At 36.1% G+C, this 19,605-nt stretch overlaps 1 protein-coding gene and 1 non-coding gene across 3 annotated transcripts in view; one reads left to right on the forward strand and one right to left on the reverse strand.

Moving 5' to 3' along the window:
- The window catches only part of Trpc4ap (transient receptor potential cation channel subfamily C member 4 associated protein), a 77,974-nt gene that overhangs the window by 42,492 nt on the left and 15,877 nt on the right, over positions 1–19,605 (reverse strand). For both annotated transcript variants that reach the window (XM_076851741.1, XM_076851740.1), the window contains exons 2-6: positions 15,958–16,086; positions 13,783–13,899; positions 2,997–3,054; positions 810–865; positions 177–305 (exon numbers count right to left, since the gene is read on the reverse strand). In XM_076851741.1, coding sequence (XP_076707856.1) covers positions 177–305; positions 810–865; positions 2,997–3,054; positions 13,783–13,899; positions 15,958–16,086 — 489 coding nt within the window. The remainder of the gene's footprint in view (positions 1–176; positions 306–809; positions 866–2,996; positions 3,055–13,782; positions 13,900–15,957; positions 16,087–19,605) is intronic.
- On the forward strand, positions 17,338–17,444 carry LOC143395977 (U6 spliceosomal RNA). Its single transcript, XR_013090882.1, has one exon. It is a non-coding gene; the product is annotated as a U6 spliceosomal RNA (small nuclear RNA).

A 19,605-nucleotide genomic window follows, 5' to 3' on the forward strand; every position in this document is an offset into this window, starting at 1 on the left:
ACAACATAACCTAGTTTTATACTTGAATATACCTAAGTAACATCAAAAATAATTTAACACTATGAATATGAAAGAATTTCTTTTGAAGGAACTCTGCCACATTCGGGTTTGAGAATCTGATGATCTGATATACGCTCCCCCATCTGTTTAGTCACCTGCTAGAGGACATAGCTCACCTTTTTAACACCCAAAATATCTTCAATGAGGGTTGCTGTTTGTAAGAATGTCTTCTTACTTGTCATCAGTGTAAATAGGAAGATCACAAAATCATTCTTTTCGGCCAAACGCTTTGTAACTCCTTCCGTCTGTCACAGGGAAAGGGAAGAAAAAGCAGGACTGTAAATAGGTTGTGACCATAAAATATAAAGAGCATGGCCTTCCTTCCAGGTGGTGGAAAGCAATCCCACATTGGAAAACTGGTACCCCAATAAATCTAGGACATCGTGTATTAACTGTGGGGAATAGCTGCAAACTCTCTAGCCATGCATCAAAAAGCCTCTGACCCTCAAACAACACAATGGAAAGTCACTCTGAAGCTGAGAATGAGAGAAAAGCCGGAGGCAGTGGCCTCAGTTGGCCTGTCAAGTCTAAGCCCCGAATTTAGAGAACAAACATGATTTGCAACAGAAACTGGTGACTAGTGTGAGTGATTTCACTCAGAGCTAAAAGAACTACTTCAAAAATAAAATCAATTCTCTCAAATATCTGAAGACAGTTTCTAGGTCTGCACCTCCATTCACACGTTCCCTTGTTAACCACTGAAGATGTGGTAGGGAGATAAATGGTGCCCCATTGGCAGGGGTACTTACACAGACACAGGTATTATACAGGATGCTCAGGCAGTCCTTGGACATTTCATCACTTACTGAAAGGGAAGGCACAATAATTGGTTATTTTTCTTGCTTAAAGGACAGTATAACATTATTATGCTTTTTGAATATAAGAACTGTAATAATTCTCTCCAAGATGATTACTTTTCTTTTAGTATATCTCCTTCCAGTCTGTCAAAAAATCTATCAAAGATTTTCACAGTGCCCATCAGAACCTAAAAACCAATTTGTATATTGCTTTCTGGTTTGATATAGCAGTCATTTTATTACTGCACCACATTCTTTGCATTTCATTTTCTGTGGTGCCATAACTCAATGAAGCCTTCGTGTCTTGTTTAGAAAAAGCCAGAATTTTGAGGAGGGTTTTGCTATTTAAATAGACTAGAAATAAGCAACTTAATATATGTGTGTAGCCTCTTTAAGCCTGGGTTGAATTTTTTCCTCAAGATACATTTTCAAAAGGAGTACTCGAATCCGAAGTATAAGCATCTTAATTGCTCATAATAAATTTCCATTGGAAGTTCTGCTAGCAGCAAACAAGGATACCACTTTTTATTAAAGATTCACCAACTGAGTGTTTTGTTTATTTTTTTATCGTTGTTAATTATGTTGGGCAAATAAGCTTTTCGCTTCTGACCTACTACTGATTCCAATGAACTCAGTATTTCTCTGTGAGCAGAACAAGAGAGTAGCACAAAAAAGTAAACTTAGTTTTATTATCTCTGGGTTTTGGGGTCATAAAAATTAAGTCTGACACACAGACAAAAGTGTTTTGTCTGCCATTGCTTCTATTTTTTTTTTTAACTATCTCAATTCTCCCCTATGCTGCCATAAATTCTCCCTGCGATTCCAATGAGCATTTCTGCTAAGCTGGCTTGACTAGATAGGTTGCCACATAGATCTTGAGACAATGCAGGTGCTCTGTATCTCTCATCACTAGCTCTCAACCCATTTAAGCCTTTTTGTTTTATTTATTTAGTTACTTCTGAGCAGGGTGGAACACAAGACCAACCTATCTCAATATTTCTAGGCTTTCCAGTTTAAAAGAGTTGTAATTCATGCATTCACCAAGTATTCATTTAGCACCTACTCTAAAACAGATAGTGGTAGCAAAAAAAAAAAAAAAAAGGAGAGAAGAATTTTCAGCCCTCATGGTACCCTATAAATCTAGTGGGAGGAAGAGGAAAATAAACAAATGCACCACCAAATACTTATAAGATGCTACTTGCTGACAAGATAGAGAAGGAATTAGTGTACAACACTAAGACATTAAAGATGAATAGGAATTTTCTTAACCACTACTGCACAAATGAGGGCTTATGTTAAGTGTAAATTTGATGAATGCTTATAAAAGGGCATTCATCAAATGTTAGTTGAAGTCATCTCTGGCTTTTAAAATGTAGTGCACTACTTTTTTGAAATTAAACACTGAATACCTAAAAAGAACATCTGTAACATGTATAAGCCACAGATAATAAAAGAAAAATACCCACATACACACCACCCAGCTTAAAAAAATTAGACACTACCAAAAAACTTTTTATCATATGTGCTGTGGTGATAACTAAACTTTTTACAAAAAGCATGTATAAAAATCTAATAGGTCATAGGTTTTTCATAAATGTAAATAAAGTGATATTATCAGGTTATTCCTTACTCTTGGTTAGCTATATACATGAAATAAGAATTTAAAAAAAAAACCATAAAGTTGGATCAAACAACTACTAAAAAGTTTACAGTGGCTCACGAGGCTGAGGCAAGAAGATTGCAAACGCAAAACCAGGTTCAGCAACTTGGCAAGGCCCTAAGCAACTTAGTGAGACTCTGCCTCAAAATAAAAAAAATAAAAAGGGCCAGAGATGTGGCTCAGAGGTTAAGTGCCCCTGCATTCAATCCCTGGTACAAAAAAATTTAAAAATGCAATTATTTTAACCCCTTGATTTTCATGCTTTCTGTTTTGTTTTTGAAAGTGCCAGGTCTATATTTCTATCCAGTGTGGAATGAAGGAAGAGCGTCGCTTAGTTGGGGATGGAGAGAGCAACTGCAGCTGAATTAATAAGGCATGTTCTCACTATTAACAGGAAGAGAAAGAAGAGCAATCCCAAGGAAATGCCATCATACTGGCACATTGGGAAATGAGGAACAGGGCCTGATGAATATACTTACTTTTTAGTTTCTGTCCCCGGATAGAGATTGTAGGCCTCATAAGAATTTCTACAAGAAGCTATTTAAAAACAAAAACAACAAAAGGAATAAAAAAATCTTAAAAATTAATTCAAAGCACAAACTATAAAACAATCTTTGTTACAACAACTCATGGCCTGAGTAGCTCTCACAGTACTACAAAATCTTGTGCCAGGAGATGGTAAGATTCAGTGGAAGAAACATTATTGTCAGAGTCAGAAAACCTGGGTTCTAGTCCCTGTTCAGCCACTTATTTTCCATGTAAACTTGCGCATGCCAGTGCCCCTATTTGAGCCTTACCTTTCTCATTTTTATAAATGAGTAAGTTAGATTAAGGTAATCTCTGGGATTCAATGTTGCTTAATATTTGAAAAGCTACAGAACTTTTTTATTACCATGACTCTTCTTTTAGTTAAAGAACACTCATGTGTATGTTTATTAAAAAGGTCTCAAAAGATATACCATAAATTATTGGCACTGATTTTTTTTACCAGGGACTATGGATGATACGCATATATTTTTCATTTTACACACTTTTAACAGAGCATGCAATTTTGCTTAAAATTTAAAATAAATGTGTATTTAAAAATCCATTCTGTTGAAAAACAATTTATAACTGATAAAAGGGTTAATCCATCAAGAAGACATAAATATTATAAATATACACGCACATAATAGTAGAGCCCCAAAGTAAAGAAGCAAAAGCTGACAGAATTAAAACAAAGAGACAATTCAGATATTACAGGTGGAGCTAGTAGTAGTGATGCACACCTGTAATCCCAGCAACTCTGGAGGCTGAGGCAGGAGGGTTGCAAGTTTGAGGCCAGCCTCAGTAACTTAGTGAGGCCCTAAGCAACTTAGCAAGACACTGTCCCAAAATAAAAAATAAAAAGGGCTGAAGGTGTGGGTAAGTTGTAAAAAAAAATAAACCCTGGATTTAATTCCCAATACCAAACAACAAAACAAAACAAAGCCAGGTGGATACTTGTTATGGTCTGGATGGGAGGTGTCCCCAAAAAAGCTCACACATGAAACAATGCAAGAAGGTTCAGAGAAGAAATGATTGGGTTATGAGCATTAACCCAATTGGTGAGTTAATCACCACCTGATGGGATTAACTGAGCGGCAGCTGATTGGGTGTGTGGCTTTGGGGCATACATTTGTATCTGGTGAGTGGAGTTTCTCTCTCTACTTCCTGATCATCATGTGAACCACTTCCCTCCTCCACACTCTTCTGCCATATTCAGCCTCACCTTGAGCCCCGAGGAATGGCATCTGCTGCCTATGGACTGAGACCTCTGAAACCATGAGCCTCTAAATAAACTTTTCTTCCTCTAAAATTGTTCTGGTCAGGTCCTTTCATCACAGCAGCGGAAAAAGCTGACTAAATCAATACTTTAATAATCTGTTTTCAATAATGGATAAACAACTAGGCAGAAAAGCAGTAAAGAAATGAAGATTGAACAACACAAATCATCTAGGAATAAAAGACATCTTTAGAATACTCCATGCAGCAATAGCAGAATACCTCTACTCAAGTACACAGAACATTCTTCAGAATAAAATCATGTACAAATTATGTTCTCTAGTCACAATGAAATTAAAAATGAGAAAGAAATATGGGAAATTCATCAATGTGGATAATTCAAAAGTTGTCCTAAATAATAAGATTAAAAAAATAATCACAAGGGAAATTTAAAAGTATCTGAGATACATGAATAAAACAAAACTTATAATATACATAAGCAATGCTTACAGGGAAATTTATAGCTAATGACAATCTTTAAAAAATTACTTCAAATCAATAATCAATCTTCTACCTTAGGACACTGGGAAGAGAGGAACAAACTAAACCCAAAGCAAGGAAAGAGAAGGAAATAAGTATCAGAATGGAAACTAGTGAAAGAAAGAATGGAAAATAACAGGAAAAACTACATGCCAATAAATTAGATGATCTATATAAAATAGACAAATTCCTACAAAAAAATTGATTCAAGAAGAAACAGAATATCTTAATAGTCCTATAAAAAATAAAGCAAAGGAATCAGTGATCAAGGATACAAATAAACATCTATGCATCAAGAAATGCAGAAGCCCAAGCAGCTTCACTGGTAAACTATTCAAAATATTTAAAGAAGAATTACCATCAATTTTTCATAAACTCTTCCAAAACACAGCAGAGCAAGGAACACTTTCCAACTCATTCTATGAGGCCAGAATTACCCAGATACCAAAGTCAAACAAAGATATCATAAAACCACAGACCAATATCTCTTACAAATGTACACATGGGGCTGGGGTTGTGGCTCAGTGGTAGAGCGTTCGCCCAGCACATTTGAGGCCCTGGGTTCGATCCTCAGCGCCACATAAAAATAAGTAAAATAAAGGTATTATGTCCAACTACAACAAAAAAATAAATATTGAAAAAAATAAAATACATGTCTTAGAATTGTTCACAAACTTACATAATTTGAAATTTTAAAAAAATGTACACACATAAAAAATCCTAAAAACACTAGCAAACCAAATTCAGCAACATATAAAAAGGCTTATACACCATGACAAAGTGGGATTTACCCCCAAATGGCAAGGTTGGTTCAACATATAAAAATAAATTAATATAATACACCATATTGTTACTCTATCCTAGTCTTGTATTGCCTGAGTAGCCTTGTATAATTTTTACTTTGCCCTAATCTTGCTTTGAGGACAGGATGCCTGAAGGGCAGACACTGCTCTTTAGTATAGCTGGTTGAAGCGGTTGGATCTAAAAAGGTGGCCAGAGTGACAGCCAAAAATCTCTTAACTTTATTACCATAAATATTCCTCCCCTTTATTAGCTGGCCCTTCCCCCTCGTTTCTTTTACTGTAGATTTAATAACTTCCCACTAGACCCTTATGGGGTAGGAAGGTGATTTGTGAGTTTATCTCCTATTTCTTCTATTCTTGGACAAAAATAAAAGTCTCCACTGCTCAATCAGTGCTTGGTATTTTTATTATTTCCTACAATTCTCAGAGGGAAATAGTACCCAGTCTTTGGGAATAAAAAAATTAGTAACCATATCAACAGAAGAAAGAGTAAAACCCACACAATCTCTAGATGCAGAAAAGCATTTGAAAAATATTCAACACACTTTCATGATTAAAAAAACTATAATCAATAAGGAATAGAAGGGAATTTCCTCAACCTAATAAAGGGCATTTACAAAAAAAAAAAAAAAAAAAAAGTTCACAGCTAATTTCATATTACTGGTCAAAGACTGAGTGCTTTCCCACCAAAAACAGAAAGAACAAAAATATGTCCACTTTCACTACTTCTATTTATATTATTATATAAAGGTTCTAACCAGGGCAAAGGTTTTTTTTTTTTTTTTTTTTTAAAGGGGGGCGGTCCAAATGGGAAAGGAAAAAGCAAAACTATCTCTATGAGCAGGTGTTATAACCCAGAACACAGAAAATTCTAAAGAGAGTCCACTTAAAAAAAAAAAAAATTATAGAGCTAATAAATAAGAGTTCTGTAAACTTTTGGGATGCATAAGCTACACATATAAATAGCATGCATTTCTACAACTATACAACTATAGCAATGATTAAACCCAAACTGAAGTTAAAAAAATTCCAACTAAAAGGGACCAATAAAAAATAAAATAAATTAAAAAAATAATAATAAAATTCCAGGGGCTGGGATTGTGGCTCAGTGATAGAGTGTTGCCCTAGCACATTCAAGACCCTGGGTTCGATCCCCAGAACCACATAAAAATAAATAAATAAAATAAAGATATTGTGTCCAACTACAACTAAAAAATAAATATTTTTAAAATAATAATAATAATAAAATTCCAGGGCTGGAGTCGTAGCTCAGTGGTAGAGCGCTTGCCTAGTACATGTGAAACACTGGGTTTGACTCTCAGCACTACATAAAAATAAACAAACAAAATAAAGAAGATTCCATTTATCAAAAAGAATAAGAAACTTAGGAATAAATTAAACAAGTGTAAGACTGTGCAATGAAAATATAATTTTTTTAAAGAAACAAAAGATAATCTAAAAATTGAAAGATATCCTCCCTTAAATTGACCTACATATTCAAAGTGATGCCCATCAAAACCCTGGCTGGCTTCTTTTCAGAAATTGACAAAACTGATCCTGAAATTCAAATGGCTAATGCAGCACCTTTAAAAAAAAACAGTTTGGCAGGTTCTCAAAAGTTAAATAGAGCTACCATATGACCCAGCAACTCCACTCCTACATATATACCAAGAGAATTTTAAAAAAACACCCAATTCAGTAGGAAATTTTAAAATATGGTCACAGAAACACTTGTACTCCAGTGTTCACTGCAATTTTACTAATCAAAGCAGCATTATTAATAATAGCTAGAAGTGGAAACAACCCAAATGCCCATCTACTGATGAAACACAATATGGTATTATTTCTTGACAATAAAAATAAATGAAGCCGGGTGCGGTGGTGCACGCCAGTAATCCCAGCAGCTTGGAAGCTGAGGCAGGTGGATTGCAAGTTCAAAGCCAGCCTCAGAAACGGTCAGGAGCTAAGCAACTCAGTGAGACCCTGTCTCTAAATAAAATGCAAAATAGGGTTGGGAATGTGGCTCAGTGGTTGAATGCTCCTGGGCTCAATTCCTGGTACCAAAAAAAAAAGGAACAAAGTACTGATATATACTGTAACACAGATAAATCTTGAGTCACAAAAAATCATGTGTTTTATGATTCCATTTATATGAAATGTTAAAAATAGGCAAATCTATACAGGCAGAAAGTAAGTAGATTGGTGGTTGCCTAAGGATGGGGGGCTTAGGAGGAAATGGGATATGACAAAGGATGCTGTGTTTCTTTTTTTTTTTAATATTTTTTAGTTGTTGATGGACCTTTATATAATTATTAATCTATATGTGGTACTGAGAATCGAACCCAGAGCCTCACACATGCTAGGCAAGCGCTCTACCACTGAGTCACAACCTCAGTCCAAAATTTATTTATTTATTTATTTTAGTTTTAGGTGGACATAATATCTTTATTTTATATTTATGTGGTGCTGAGGATCAAACCCAGTGTCCAGTGTCTCACTCATACGAGGCGAGCACTCTACCACTGTGCTACCACCCTAGCCCCCCCGTTTCTTTTTTTTTTTTTTTGAGTGGTAAAAATGTTTTAAAATAAATTGTGGTGATAGTTGCATAACTTTGTAAACTTACTAAAAAACATTTACTGGTCCACTCTAAATGGGTTAACTGTATAGTATGTGAATTATATCTCAATAAAACTGTTATGCTAAGTTAAGAAAGCCAGACATGAAAGTCACAATATATGATGCTATTTATGTGACTGTCTATAATAGGCAAATCTACAGAGACAGAAAATAAATATTGTTCTGGTGATCACCACACAACTTCATGAACACACTAGAAACTAATAAAGAGTGGTTAAAAAGCTAACTTTATGGTATGTACATTATTATATTATTATTATTATTATTAGTAGTAGTAGTAGTAGTAATAGTGGTAGTGGTAGTACTGGGGATTGAATCTAGATGCACTTTATCACTGAGCCACATCTCCAGCCCTTTTTATTTGTTAAGATAGAGTCTCACTAAATTGCTTAGAGCCTCACTAAATTGATGAGACTGGCCTTGAACTTGTGATCCTCCTACCTCAGCTTCCTGAGTTGCTGGGATTACAGGCATTCACTACCACACCTGGCTGGATACTTTTCAATCATTACATATAATGCTACACTGAGGCTGGGGTTGTGGTTCAGTAGTAGGGCACATGTGAGGCTCTGGGTTCAATCCTCATCACACATAAAAAATAAAAATAAAGGTAAAACAAAACAAAGCAAATAATGCTACACTATCTATGTATATAAATGTAAATAAGACCTTTTTTGTTTTCTGTTTTATTTTTATTTAATTTTTGGGGGGGTATACAAAGCTTTATCTCGTTTTGACTTGTGTCATCAGGAGACCACCATGAAATGAAAGCAACAACAGAAAATAAGTACTGATCTTTAAGATGGCTAGGCATCCTACATAAGTGCTTTTCAAAAGAGATCACAATCACCCAACAAGACGTATTATGCTCAACTGCTCAGATTACTATATTTAAAATAAGTTTATTTCAAGTGGGGGGGAACAAGGGAGAGAATTGAACAACAGCAGATGAGGTAGAGAGGGAAGATGGGAGGGGAGGGGAGGGGAGGGGGGATAGTAGGGGATAAGAAAAGTAGCAGAATAGAACAGTCACTAATATGGCATTATGTAAAAATGTGAATGTGTAACCGATGTGATTCTGCAATTTGTATTTGGGGTAAAAATGGGAGTTCATAATCCACTTGAGTCAAATGTATGAAAGATGATATGTCATGAGCTTTGTAATGTTTTGAACAATCAATAAAAAAATAAATAAAAATTAAAAAAATTTAAAAATTAAAAAAAAAAAGTTTATTTCAAATGGAAGATGGACTAGGTCAATGAATAAAAGTCTCTGAATGCCAAGTTTTGGTGCACACTTACAATACATCTATATTTTAATACATTGGTTAATAGAATATATGTGTGTGTGTGTGTGTGTGTGTGTGTGTGTGTGTGTGTGTGTGTATTTTGGCCTACATCGGTTAAAAAGCTGGGAGACTTTATCCACAAATCTAGATTTCCCATCCCCACAGGGAAACTGACAATGAGAACGAAAGAGTCATTTCCCACATAGTATCAGGCACACCCACCACAGTTCCCCACAGCCCCTATAGTCTTTTGATTGATTTCTGCAGATGGTTTTGCTTTGGGACTACTTCATTCCACTTGGTTACCTACTTGTCATGTGACTTTACAGACTCTAAGATATATTGTCAGTGTCATTTGTAGGGTTAAGTCAAGTTGATAAGAAGTAATCCAGCTAAGATTGTGCTCAGTCATTCCAATTCAGCTGAGGTTTGGACAGCACAACCAATAGAGGCTTATTCTGGGATTTTGCTAGTGTGGAACAAAGGAGGAAATGAGCTTGTTTAGAAAACACTTTCAAGGGGCTGAGGTTGTGGCTCAGTGGTAGAGCACTTGCCTAGCATGTGTGAGGCACTGGATTTAAGCCTCAGCACCACATGAAAATAAATAAATAAATAAATAGATAGATAGATAGATAGATAGGTGGATAAAATAAAGATATTGTGTCCATCTACAATTAAAAATACATATATTAAAAAAAATCTTCAAGAGCAAGACGGCAAGAAAGTTCAGCAAGAACAAATGCAACAACTGAAAGTTTTGTGCAACACAAAAGACAAAGCAAAACCCCTATTTATGAAGACTGGGATTCCTGAGGATGATCTAACTCACAGCAGGAAAGAAAAACCCACAAAATCGCTGGCGCACCTATCATCCCTGTGGCTTGGGAGGCTGAGGCAGGAGGATCACAAGTTCAAAGCCAGACTCAGCAACTTAGGGTGATCCTAAGCAACTCAGTGAGATCCTGTCTCTAAATAAAATACAAAAAAGGGCTAGGGAAGTGGCTCAGTGCCCTGGGTTCAATTCCTGGTACAAAAAAAAAAAAAAAAAAAGAAAGAAAGAAAGAAAAAGAAAACCCCACAAAATCAAGAACTGTTGATCCAATGAGGTCCTAAGATACGACAGGCACTTACTATGCAAAGCCACATTTTCACTGCAAACCAGGCAACAGACTTACATTATTCTTTTTCCTTCTGTAAGTACGTTGGTATTTACTCAGTAAATTCCTTGATGAACAATTCAGAAGTAAAGGGTCTCTAGCTGGCTAGTAAGTAAATGCTATAGGATGACTGGATCTGCTAAGAGGAGGGAATGCTCAGCAGCAATTAAATAAAAGGGCTGGGCTGTGCAGCTCAGTGTAAAGCTCTTGCCTAGCATGTACAAGGGCCTCAATTCAATCCCCAGCACTGAAAGGGTGGTAAGAGTTGAAGACATGGATGAAGATAAAATAATCTTTATTTTTGTGGAAACTGGTATCTTTAATAAAATGGAAAATTTTTAAAGTGAAGTATAACACAATGCAGTAAAGAGTAGAAATCTTAAGAGTACAGCTCCAGTTTTTATAAACAGAACACTATTCCTGTACAGTCATCACCCAGATCAAGACAGAGAATAACCTTAACACCCCACTATGATCCTTCCCTTTTACTCCCTCCAAATAATAAGGGAAAAGGTAGAGATCTTGAAGAAAACTTGTCAAATTTCAACCCCTAAACAAAATAAAATTCAAATGGTATAAAAATTTAAAGTATACAATAAAAAATTTTAAATATTAGAAGGAAATAGACATAGTTTATAATCAAACAGCAGGAAAAAACATGCAAAAAGACTCTGAAGCCAGACAAGGAAAGCCAGACAAGCCATACAAAAATCTTTGTAGCGATGTTATTCATAATAGTCAAAAGGCGCACCAGGAAAGGTGGTACACACCTATAATCCCAGTGGCTTGAGAAGCTGAGGCAGGAGTATCGTGAGCTCAAAGTCAGCCACAGAAAAAGCGAGGTGCTAAGCAACTCAGTGAGACCCTATCTCTAAATAAAATACAAAATAGGGCTGGGGATGTGGCTCAATAGTTGAGTGCCCCTGAGTCCAATTCCCCGGTACCTCCCCACTCCAAAACAAAAAAGTCAAAAGGTAGAAATAACCCAACTGCCCATCTTTGGATACACAGATGTACTAAATACAATTTATCCATGTAATCGAATATTATTTGGCCATAAAAAGAAAATGGGTATTGACATATGCCTCAACATGGATGAACCCTGAAAGCACTATGTTATGTGAAAGTAGCCAGTCACAGAAGACTAGACATTACATGATTTCATCTATATGAAATGTCCAGAACACGGATTACAGAGACAAAAAATAGATTCACAGTATCCAGGGCAGGGCTAGATGGTGTTAAGAGAGACAGAGAAGCAAAAACTAATACATTCAGAGTTTCTTTTTTTTATCGGGGGGCCAGGGGTGGGTACTAGGGATTGAACTCAGGAGCACTCACCCACTGAACCACATCCCCAGCCCTATTTTGTATTTTATTTAGAGACAGCGTCTGAGTTGCTTAGCTCTTGACCATTGCTGAAGCTGGCTTTAAACTCGTGATTCTCCTGTCTCAGGAGGATCCTCTCGTCTCCCTAGCCGCTGGGATTATAAGCATGCACCACCATTCCTGGCTACATATGGAGTTTCTTTTTTGGGGTAATAAAAATGTTCTAAGATTGTAGTGATGATTGCACATATTTATGAACACACTAAAAAACCAATAAGCTGGGCTGGGGCTGTAGCTCAGAGGCAGAGCCCTTGCCTAGCATGCATAAGACACTAGGTTCAATCCTCAGCACCACTAACGATAAACAAATAAACAAATTCATTCTGTCCATCTATAACTACAAAAAATTTTTTTTAAAAACCCAATGAACTGTATACTTTAAGAGGGTGAAAAAGGGGCTGGAGATGTGGCTCAAGCGGTAGCGCGCTCGCCTGGTGTGTGCGCGGCTCGGGTTCGATCCTCAGCACCACATACAAAAAAAGATGTTGTGTCCGCCGAAAACTAAAAAATAAATAATAAAATTCTCTCTCTCTCTCTCTCTTTCTCTTTAAAAAAAAAAAAAAAAATTATAAGGCCAATCAGGACCTTTTCTCTGAAATTCATGAAGATAATATCAAGCAGCCCTACCCACTTCTCAACTTGACTGTCCAAAAGTCTCAAATGGAATACAACCAGCACTGAGCACCTGGCCTTCTCTCACATGGAAATTGATCCCACATTGGTCTTTCCCATTTATTTTAAAAAAAAAAAAAAAAGAGGGTGAAATAGGTCTGGGGTTGTAGCTCAGTAGTAGAGTGCTCACCTAGCACATGCAGGGCCCTGGGTTTGATCCTCAGCACCACATAAAAATAAAAAAATAATTTTTTAGTTGTGTCCAACCACAACTAAAAAATAAAATATTTAAAAAAAGAGGGTGAAATATATGGCATGTGAACCATATCTCAACAAAGCTAGAAAAAACTATGAAGAAATATTACTTTTCTCATATCTGCTTAGTGAAAACTTAAAGACAGTTTGGTGAAGGGGGCTTCTAGATCTGGTAATGTTCTTCTTGATTTGGGCAGTAAGACAAAAATGAACTTATTTGTAGTAAAATAATAAATATTTTAAAAAGTGGGGCGGAGGTGTAGAAAAACTAAATGCACATCAACTGGGACCTGCATGAATAAATCATGGTATAATTACACCAAGGAATACTATTTGGCTATTTAAAATAAGGCAGATTTATGTGTACTAAAATGAAACTATCCCCAAGCTAGAGAAAATTACATCAAAAAAGCAAGGCACAGGAGAGTGTACCAAATATATGGTATGCCCCTGCATGTAAAGAGACAATAAGCTAAGGAGTGAGGGGTATTTACACACATATTGCCTCATAATATCTCTAGAAAGACATAAAATAAACTAATAATTACAACTGCTTCTGAGAAGGAGACACAGGGGGAAGTGGGAGACACTTTTTGCTTTGTGTCTTTTTAAAAAAAAGATGGCCATATTATCAATTCAAATAAATAAATTCTTCTTAAAAAAAAAAAAACTGTATGCTGCTTCAACATAGAAGAATGCCACTCTGCTTCTGAAAGGTAAAATCTGAAATGTTTGCTATAAATTCTGAAATGTTTCCTGTCTTCCATTTTAATACTTAAATTCTCAAACCATTTAAGAAGGAGAAATAACAGTAACAATAAGAAAACAGTTACTTACATCAACACCTCCAAACAAGTCAAAAATGTAAGTATTTGGATAAGTGGTTTCTTGAGTAAGTTTCCTATCTTCAGTAACAAATGCCATAGCCTCCATGGAAAGAAGAGGAGAAATTTCCTAGTTTAAAAAACAGGACAAAGACATTCTGTTTTAGAATTCAACACAGACCAACATTAAAATATCAGTTTGCATTTGAGTCACAAGTTGAATCCCAACGAGCATAATGATAAGTGGCTCCAAATGAATTACACTTTCTAGTATTCAGACTCCTTTAGAATCCTTGCCCACACTGAATCTGGGCTGGGGTGATTTCCTTCAATTAACATAATGTGGCAGAAGTGACACTATGCTATTTCCGACATAACCCTTAAAAAGGCCTGGTAGAGTTGGCTTTTGTCATCTTGGAACCTAATGGTACTGCTATGAGAGACTCAACATAGCCACCTATTGAGGTCATAAGCAGGAGAACTAAGGCCAGGACTGATATCTTTAGCCTCTCTCCAGCTGACAGTTCACACTAACCAGCCGTTTTGAATATTCCAGATGTCTCAGTATCCCTTCCCAAAGAAGAAGAAGCAGAAGAACCATTCAATCAACCAAGAATTGTGAGAGATAAATGATAAATGCTAAGTTTTGTGGTGACTGATTCTTCAACAATAACCAAATCTGTTCAAGAGTCATCTCCTGAAGAAAGTCCATCTTGATTCCTCCCATTCAAAAGTAATCCGATGCTCTTCTAAAGCCCCAAAGCAATTTGTAAGTAACTTATGACATTCAGCATTTTTATTTTTTATCTATTTATAAATCTATGTTATTTCTTCCCTAGAATACAAAGCTCCTTCAAGAGAAGCCCAGAACAGATTCCTCTTTGTGTTTCTTCACTATAGGTCTTAAGATATAACAGGTATTTGATATGGTAGAAATAGGGCAATGGTTCAACAAATTTTGGGAGCCACAGAGACCTTTATTCATATGGAACAAAACTTAATAGAAAAAAAATCGTATAAAAGCCTACTGTGCAGTAAGTCTCAAATAAGTAGTTGTTAGATGAATAAAGAAATGATGATCAGGGGGCTGGAGTTGAAGCACAGTGGTAAAGTGCTTGCCTAGCATGTCTAAGGCACTGGGTTCAATTCTCAGAACCACATATAAATAAATAAAATAAAGGTCCAACAACAGCAACAAAAAAAACATAAACATACACACACATTTATATATAAAAGAAAGATGATCAGGCATTAGAGACTCAGATATTAATTTTCCTCTCCTTCAAGTTTACCTCAACCCTATCTCTTGAGAGATTTTACAAAAATGAAATGAAACAATATAAAATTCTTTGGAAAGCATTTCTAAATAAGAGGCTAAAATTACTTCTATCAATCTCAATCAGACTGGGAGATCAAGAACATAAAAACATCTCAAAGGTAAAGCTGAGGTTTAGTGACTATCTTATTTTGGAATACCTTCTATAATATAACATCAAAACTTTACCTCTAAAGAACATTATATAATTCAGCTTCATTATGATAAAATATACTTACAGAGGTTATAACTGCAGCTAGATCTGGTACTCTAAATTTACATTTGGGTTAGAAACTCTGGGGATGGAACCCAGCACTCCAATGAACACTGCTGAGAATAACTGCCCTAGCATAATGTCTTTGCACTCTTTCCACCCCTATCTAGCTATCAAACCTGGTCCCTTCAATCTTTTTATGTTAATGGTAATTATGAACAACTTATAAGGCACCTTTCATAAGCCTTCAGCAATATGGGATCTTTTAAACTCTGTTTAAAGAATGTCATCTAGGGCTAGAGAGATAGCTCAGTGGAAGAGTGCTTTTCTACATGCACGTGGCCCTGAGTTCAATACCAAGCACCATGGGGCGGGGGGTGTTATCAAAATCCTCAGGAACAGTTTTAACCTCCCAAATTAACCAAACAGTACTATAAAATAAGCATGAATAAAGCACGCAGGAATATACAAAGGAAACTTCATGGTAATTATCTCCAGATGGTGGGATTACTGGTGATTTTTACTTCTCTGCATTTTTTCTGAAATTCTCAAATTCTGTACAGCTTACATAATTTTAAGACAAAGCTATTTTAAAATGGCAGGCAGTTTGTATCACCTGTAGACCCTAAAGATAGCCCTTTCGGGCCCCTACAAGTTACCTTGAGGATGTTTTGGCACTCAATGAAGTCACTGTGGAGGTGGCTGGTGGCATACAGTTTAAGAAGCAATTGAGGAATTCCACTCCATTTGGACTGCTTGTCCCTCTCCGTCAAAAAAGTCTCAGTGAACTGTGAATTGAAAAAAAAAAAAAAAAAAGGAACATTTTACTGAAGAGGAAAGAAATACTAGCCAGCAGAGCAGTTGACTCCCTATAGCACCCAGGAAAACAATTCAAAAGCCTCCTTACACAAATCTTCAAAAGCTCAAGAGCCTACAAACTAAAAGTCCAACTCCTTACCTCATGATGCAATGCCCTTCATAAACTAACCCCTACTTTTCAGCCTCATCTATTTCCCAAGGCTCACTCTAGGTTCCAAGTGCATGTGTTTTCTCTTCTGTACCTCTCTGTACATGTTCTCTTGCCTAAAACACTCTTGGTGTTTTCTATCTGAACTATTCATTCCCCTTTAAAACACAAGCCAAACAAAAATCTTTCTTGATTGGCCTTCCTCTCTCCTTTCTAAGAGATAAGGCACCCCTCCTTTGGGGCTTTATCTATTGCATACTTTATCCTATCGTTTCCTAACTTAAGATTCATTTATCCCTCTCCTCTAGACCACAACTACTTCAGAGCAAGTACCAAACTATGCCTGCCCCTGTCCTCCTGACTCCCAATCTCACTCAACCACAGAGTGCCTGGGACAGGACTCAGTAAATGTTTGACAACATGAGGAACAGCAACACTACAATGTCAGAAACATTAATCAATTATGAAAATTTTCACTAACTCTCTTGGGACACACCATTATGCAATGAACACTTATGAACACTATTGAGAATAACTGACCTGTGAGGGGCCAGATATGAATTATTTTCATGTGCATTTGTCCCTCAATCAGATCAAAAACTTCTAGTACTATTAGTACAGGATAAATAGATCTTCAATAATATTTTGGTTTTATCCTGATATCTATTAGTCCTATTAAAATGGACAAATGCCATTATCAGCAATTTCATTTAGTTCAAGCAAGTTCAAATCAATACAAGCTCAAAAACAATGAAAATATATCTTCTCCTTTCTTTGGAAGGCAAAGAAATAAAACAAACATAGTTAGGGGATCCAGCAAAATGAGTGCTTAAGAGAAATTTACAGCTGTAAACGATGATATTAAAAATAGAAGCAATGTCACAAATCAATAATATAACCTTTTACCATGAGAAAATAGGAAAAAAAAAGTGTAAATACAAGGAAGAAAACTAAAAAGATTGCAGCAGGAGCTGGACCCAGTGACACATGCCTGTAATCATAGCGACTCCAGAGGATAAAGCAGGATCACAAATTTAAGGCCAGCCTAGACAACTTAAAAAGACTCTGTCTTGTGCTCACTTCCGCAGCACATATACTAAAATTGGAATGATATAGAGTAGATTAGTATGGCCCCTGTACAAGGACGACCCACAAATTCGTGATGTGTTCCATATTTTTTCAAAAATAAAAAATAAAAAAGAAAGACTCTGTTTCAAAACTTAATTTAAATGAAGGTCTGTGGAACTGGGCATGTGGCACACACCTGTAATTCCAGTGGCTCAGGAGGCTGAGGCAGAAGGATTGTGAGTTCAAAGCTAGCCCTAGCAACTCAAGGCTAAGTAACTCAGCGAGACCCTGTCCCTAAATAAAATATTAAAAAAAGACTGGGAGGGCTAGAGTGTGGCTCAGTGGTAGAATGTTGTCTAGCATGTGTGAGGCACTGGGTTCGATCCTCAGCACCACATTAAGAAAAAAAAAAAAATGAATAAACTGGTTAAAAAAAAAAAAAAAAAAAGGCTGGGGATGTGGCTCAGTGGTTAAGCACCCTTGGGTTCAATCTCCAGTACCAAAAAAGACAAAACAAGTCTGTGGATGTAGTTCAGTGAAAGAGCACCTGCTTACCATGCACAAGGCCAACCCCCATCACCACTCACCACACACCACACATAACACACACACACACACACACACACACACACACACACACACAAGGTTGTGGCAGAAATAAGTGAAATAAAGAATAGGAAAATAATCAATGAAACCAAAAGTTTCAAGATTCTCTGAAAATATCAACAAAACTGACAAATATTTAGCTATACTAACTACTACTGGCTCAAATTATTAAATTCAGAAATTAAAAAGGGAATATTACTAATCAACCTTAGAAAAATAAAATGGATTATAATGGAAAATTATAAATAATCATATGCCAATGACTTAGAAAACCTAAATGAAAAGCACAAATTACTAGAAAAATATAAACTGAAACTGACTTAAGGAAGAATATTTGAATACATCTATAACGAGAAAAGAGACTGAAAGCCTCACAAAGAAAAACCCAGGTCCAGAAAGATGGCTTCACTGATATATACTACCAAACATTTAAAGAATTAACACCAATAATTCAGATTTTTCTTTAAAATAGGAGATAACATTCCCATCTCATTCTAGGAGGCCAGTATTACCCTGGTAATAAATCACGAGAAAACTTCAGATCAGTATCTCTTATGAGTAAAGATGTAAAAATCGTCAGCAAAATACTACTAAATCAAATTCAGCAATATATCAAAAGGATTACATACCATGATCAAGCAAGATTTATCCCAGGAAGGCAAGGATAGCTCAACATATGAAAATCAATCAATGTAATACAATATATCAATAGACTACAGAACTAAACCCTCATGATGTATCAATTAACACAAAAGAAAAAAAAAAAGACAAAAATCAAACACACCTTCAATGTGTGGACAAACCTGGAATACAAAACAACTTCATCAACCTATTAAAAGCACTTACCATACATAGATAACATCATACTTAAAAGTAAAAGGTTAAACACTTTCCTATTAAAGTACTTAGGAAAAAAATAAGGATGACCACTCTCACTACCTCAAACAACTGACAAGAAAAATAAAAGGTACACTCATACATTGTGGGTAGGATTGCAACTTGATGCAACCACTCTGGAAAGCAGTATGGAGATTCCTCAGAAAACCTGGAATGAAACTACTATTTGACCCTGCTATCCCAACTCCTAGGTTTATACCCAAAGGACTAAAAACAGCATACTACAATGATGCAGCTACATCAATGCTTACAGCAGTTCAATCCCCGATAGCTAAACTATGGAACCAACCTAGATGCCCTTCAATATACACAATGGAATATTACTCAGCAGTAAAGAAGAATGAAATGCATTTGCAGGTAAATGGATGGAGTTGGAGAATATCATGCTAAGCAAACAAGCCTCACCCCAAAAAAACAAAAGTCAATTTTTTTCTGATAAGCAGATGCTGATCCATAATTGAGGGTGGGGGCATGGGGAGTAGGGAAGAATGGAGAAACTTTGGATTGGGCAGAGGCCAATGAAGGGAGGGGAGGGTTGTGGGGGTGGGAAGGATGGTGAACTGAGATGGACATTATTACCCTATATACACATATGATTACATGACTGGTGTGACACTGCACTATGTACAGTCAAAGGAATCAGAACTTGTGCTCCATTTGTGTTCAATGTGTCAAAATGCATTCTACTGACATGTATAAGTAATTAGAACAAATTTTAAAAATTAAGAGAGAAATAAAAGGCATCCAGATTAAAAAGGAAAAAATAAAA

Source organism: Callospermophilus lateralis, chromosome 3 (genome assembly GCF_048772815.1).
Source record: "Callospermophilus lateralis isolate mCalLat2 chromosome 3, mCalLat2.hap1, whole genome shotgun sequence".
Classification (NCBI taxonomy): Eukaryota; Metazoa; Chordata; class Mammalia; order Rodentia; family Sciuridae; genus Callospermophilus; species Callospermophilus lateralis.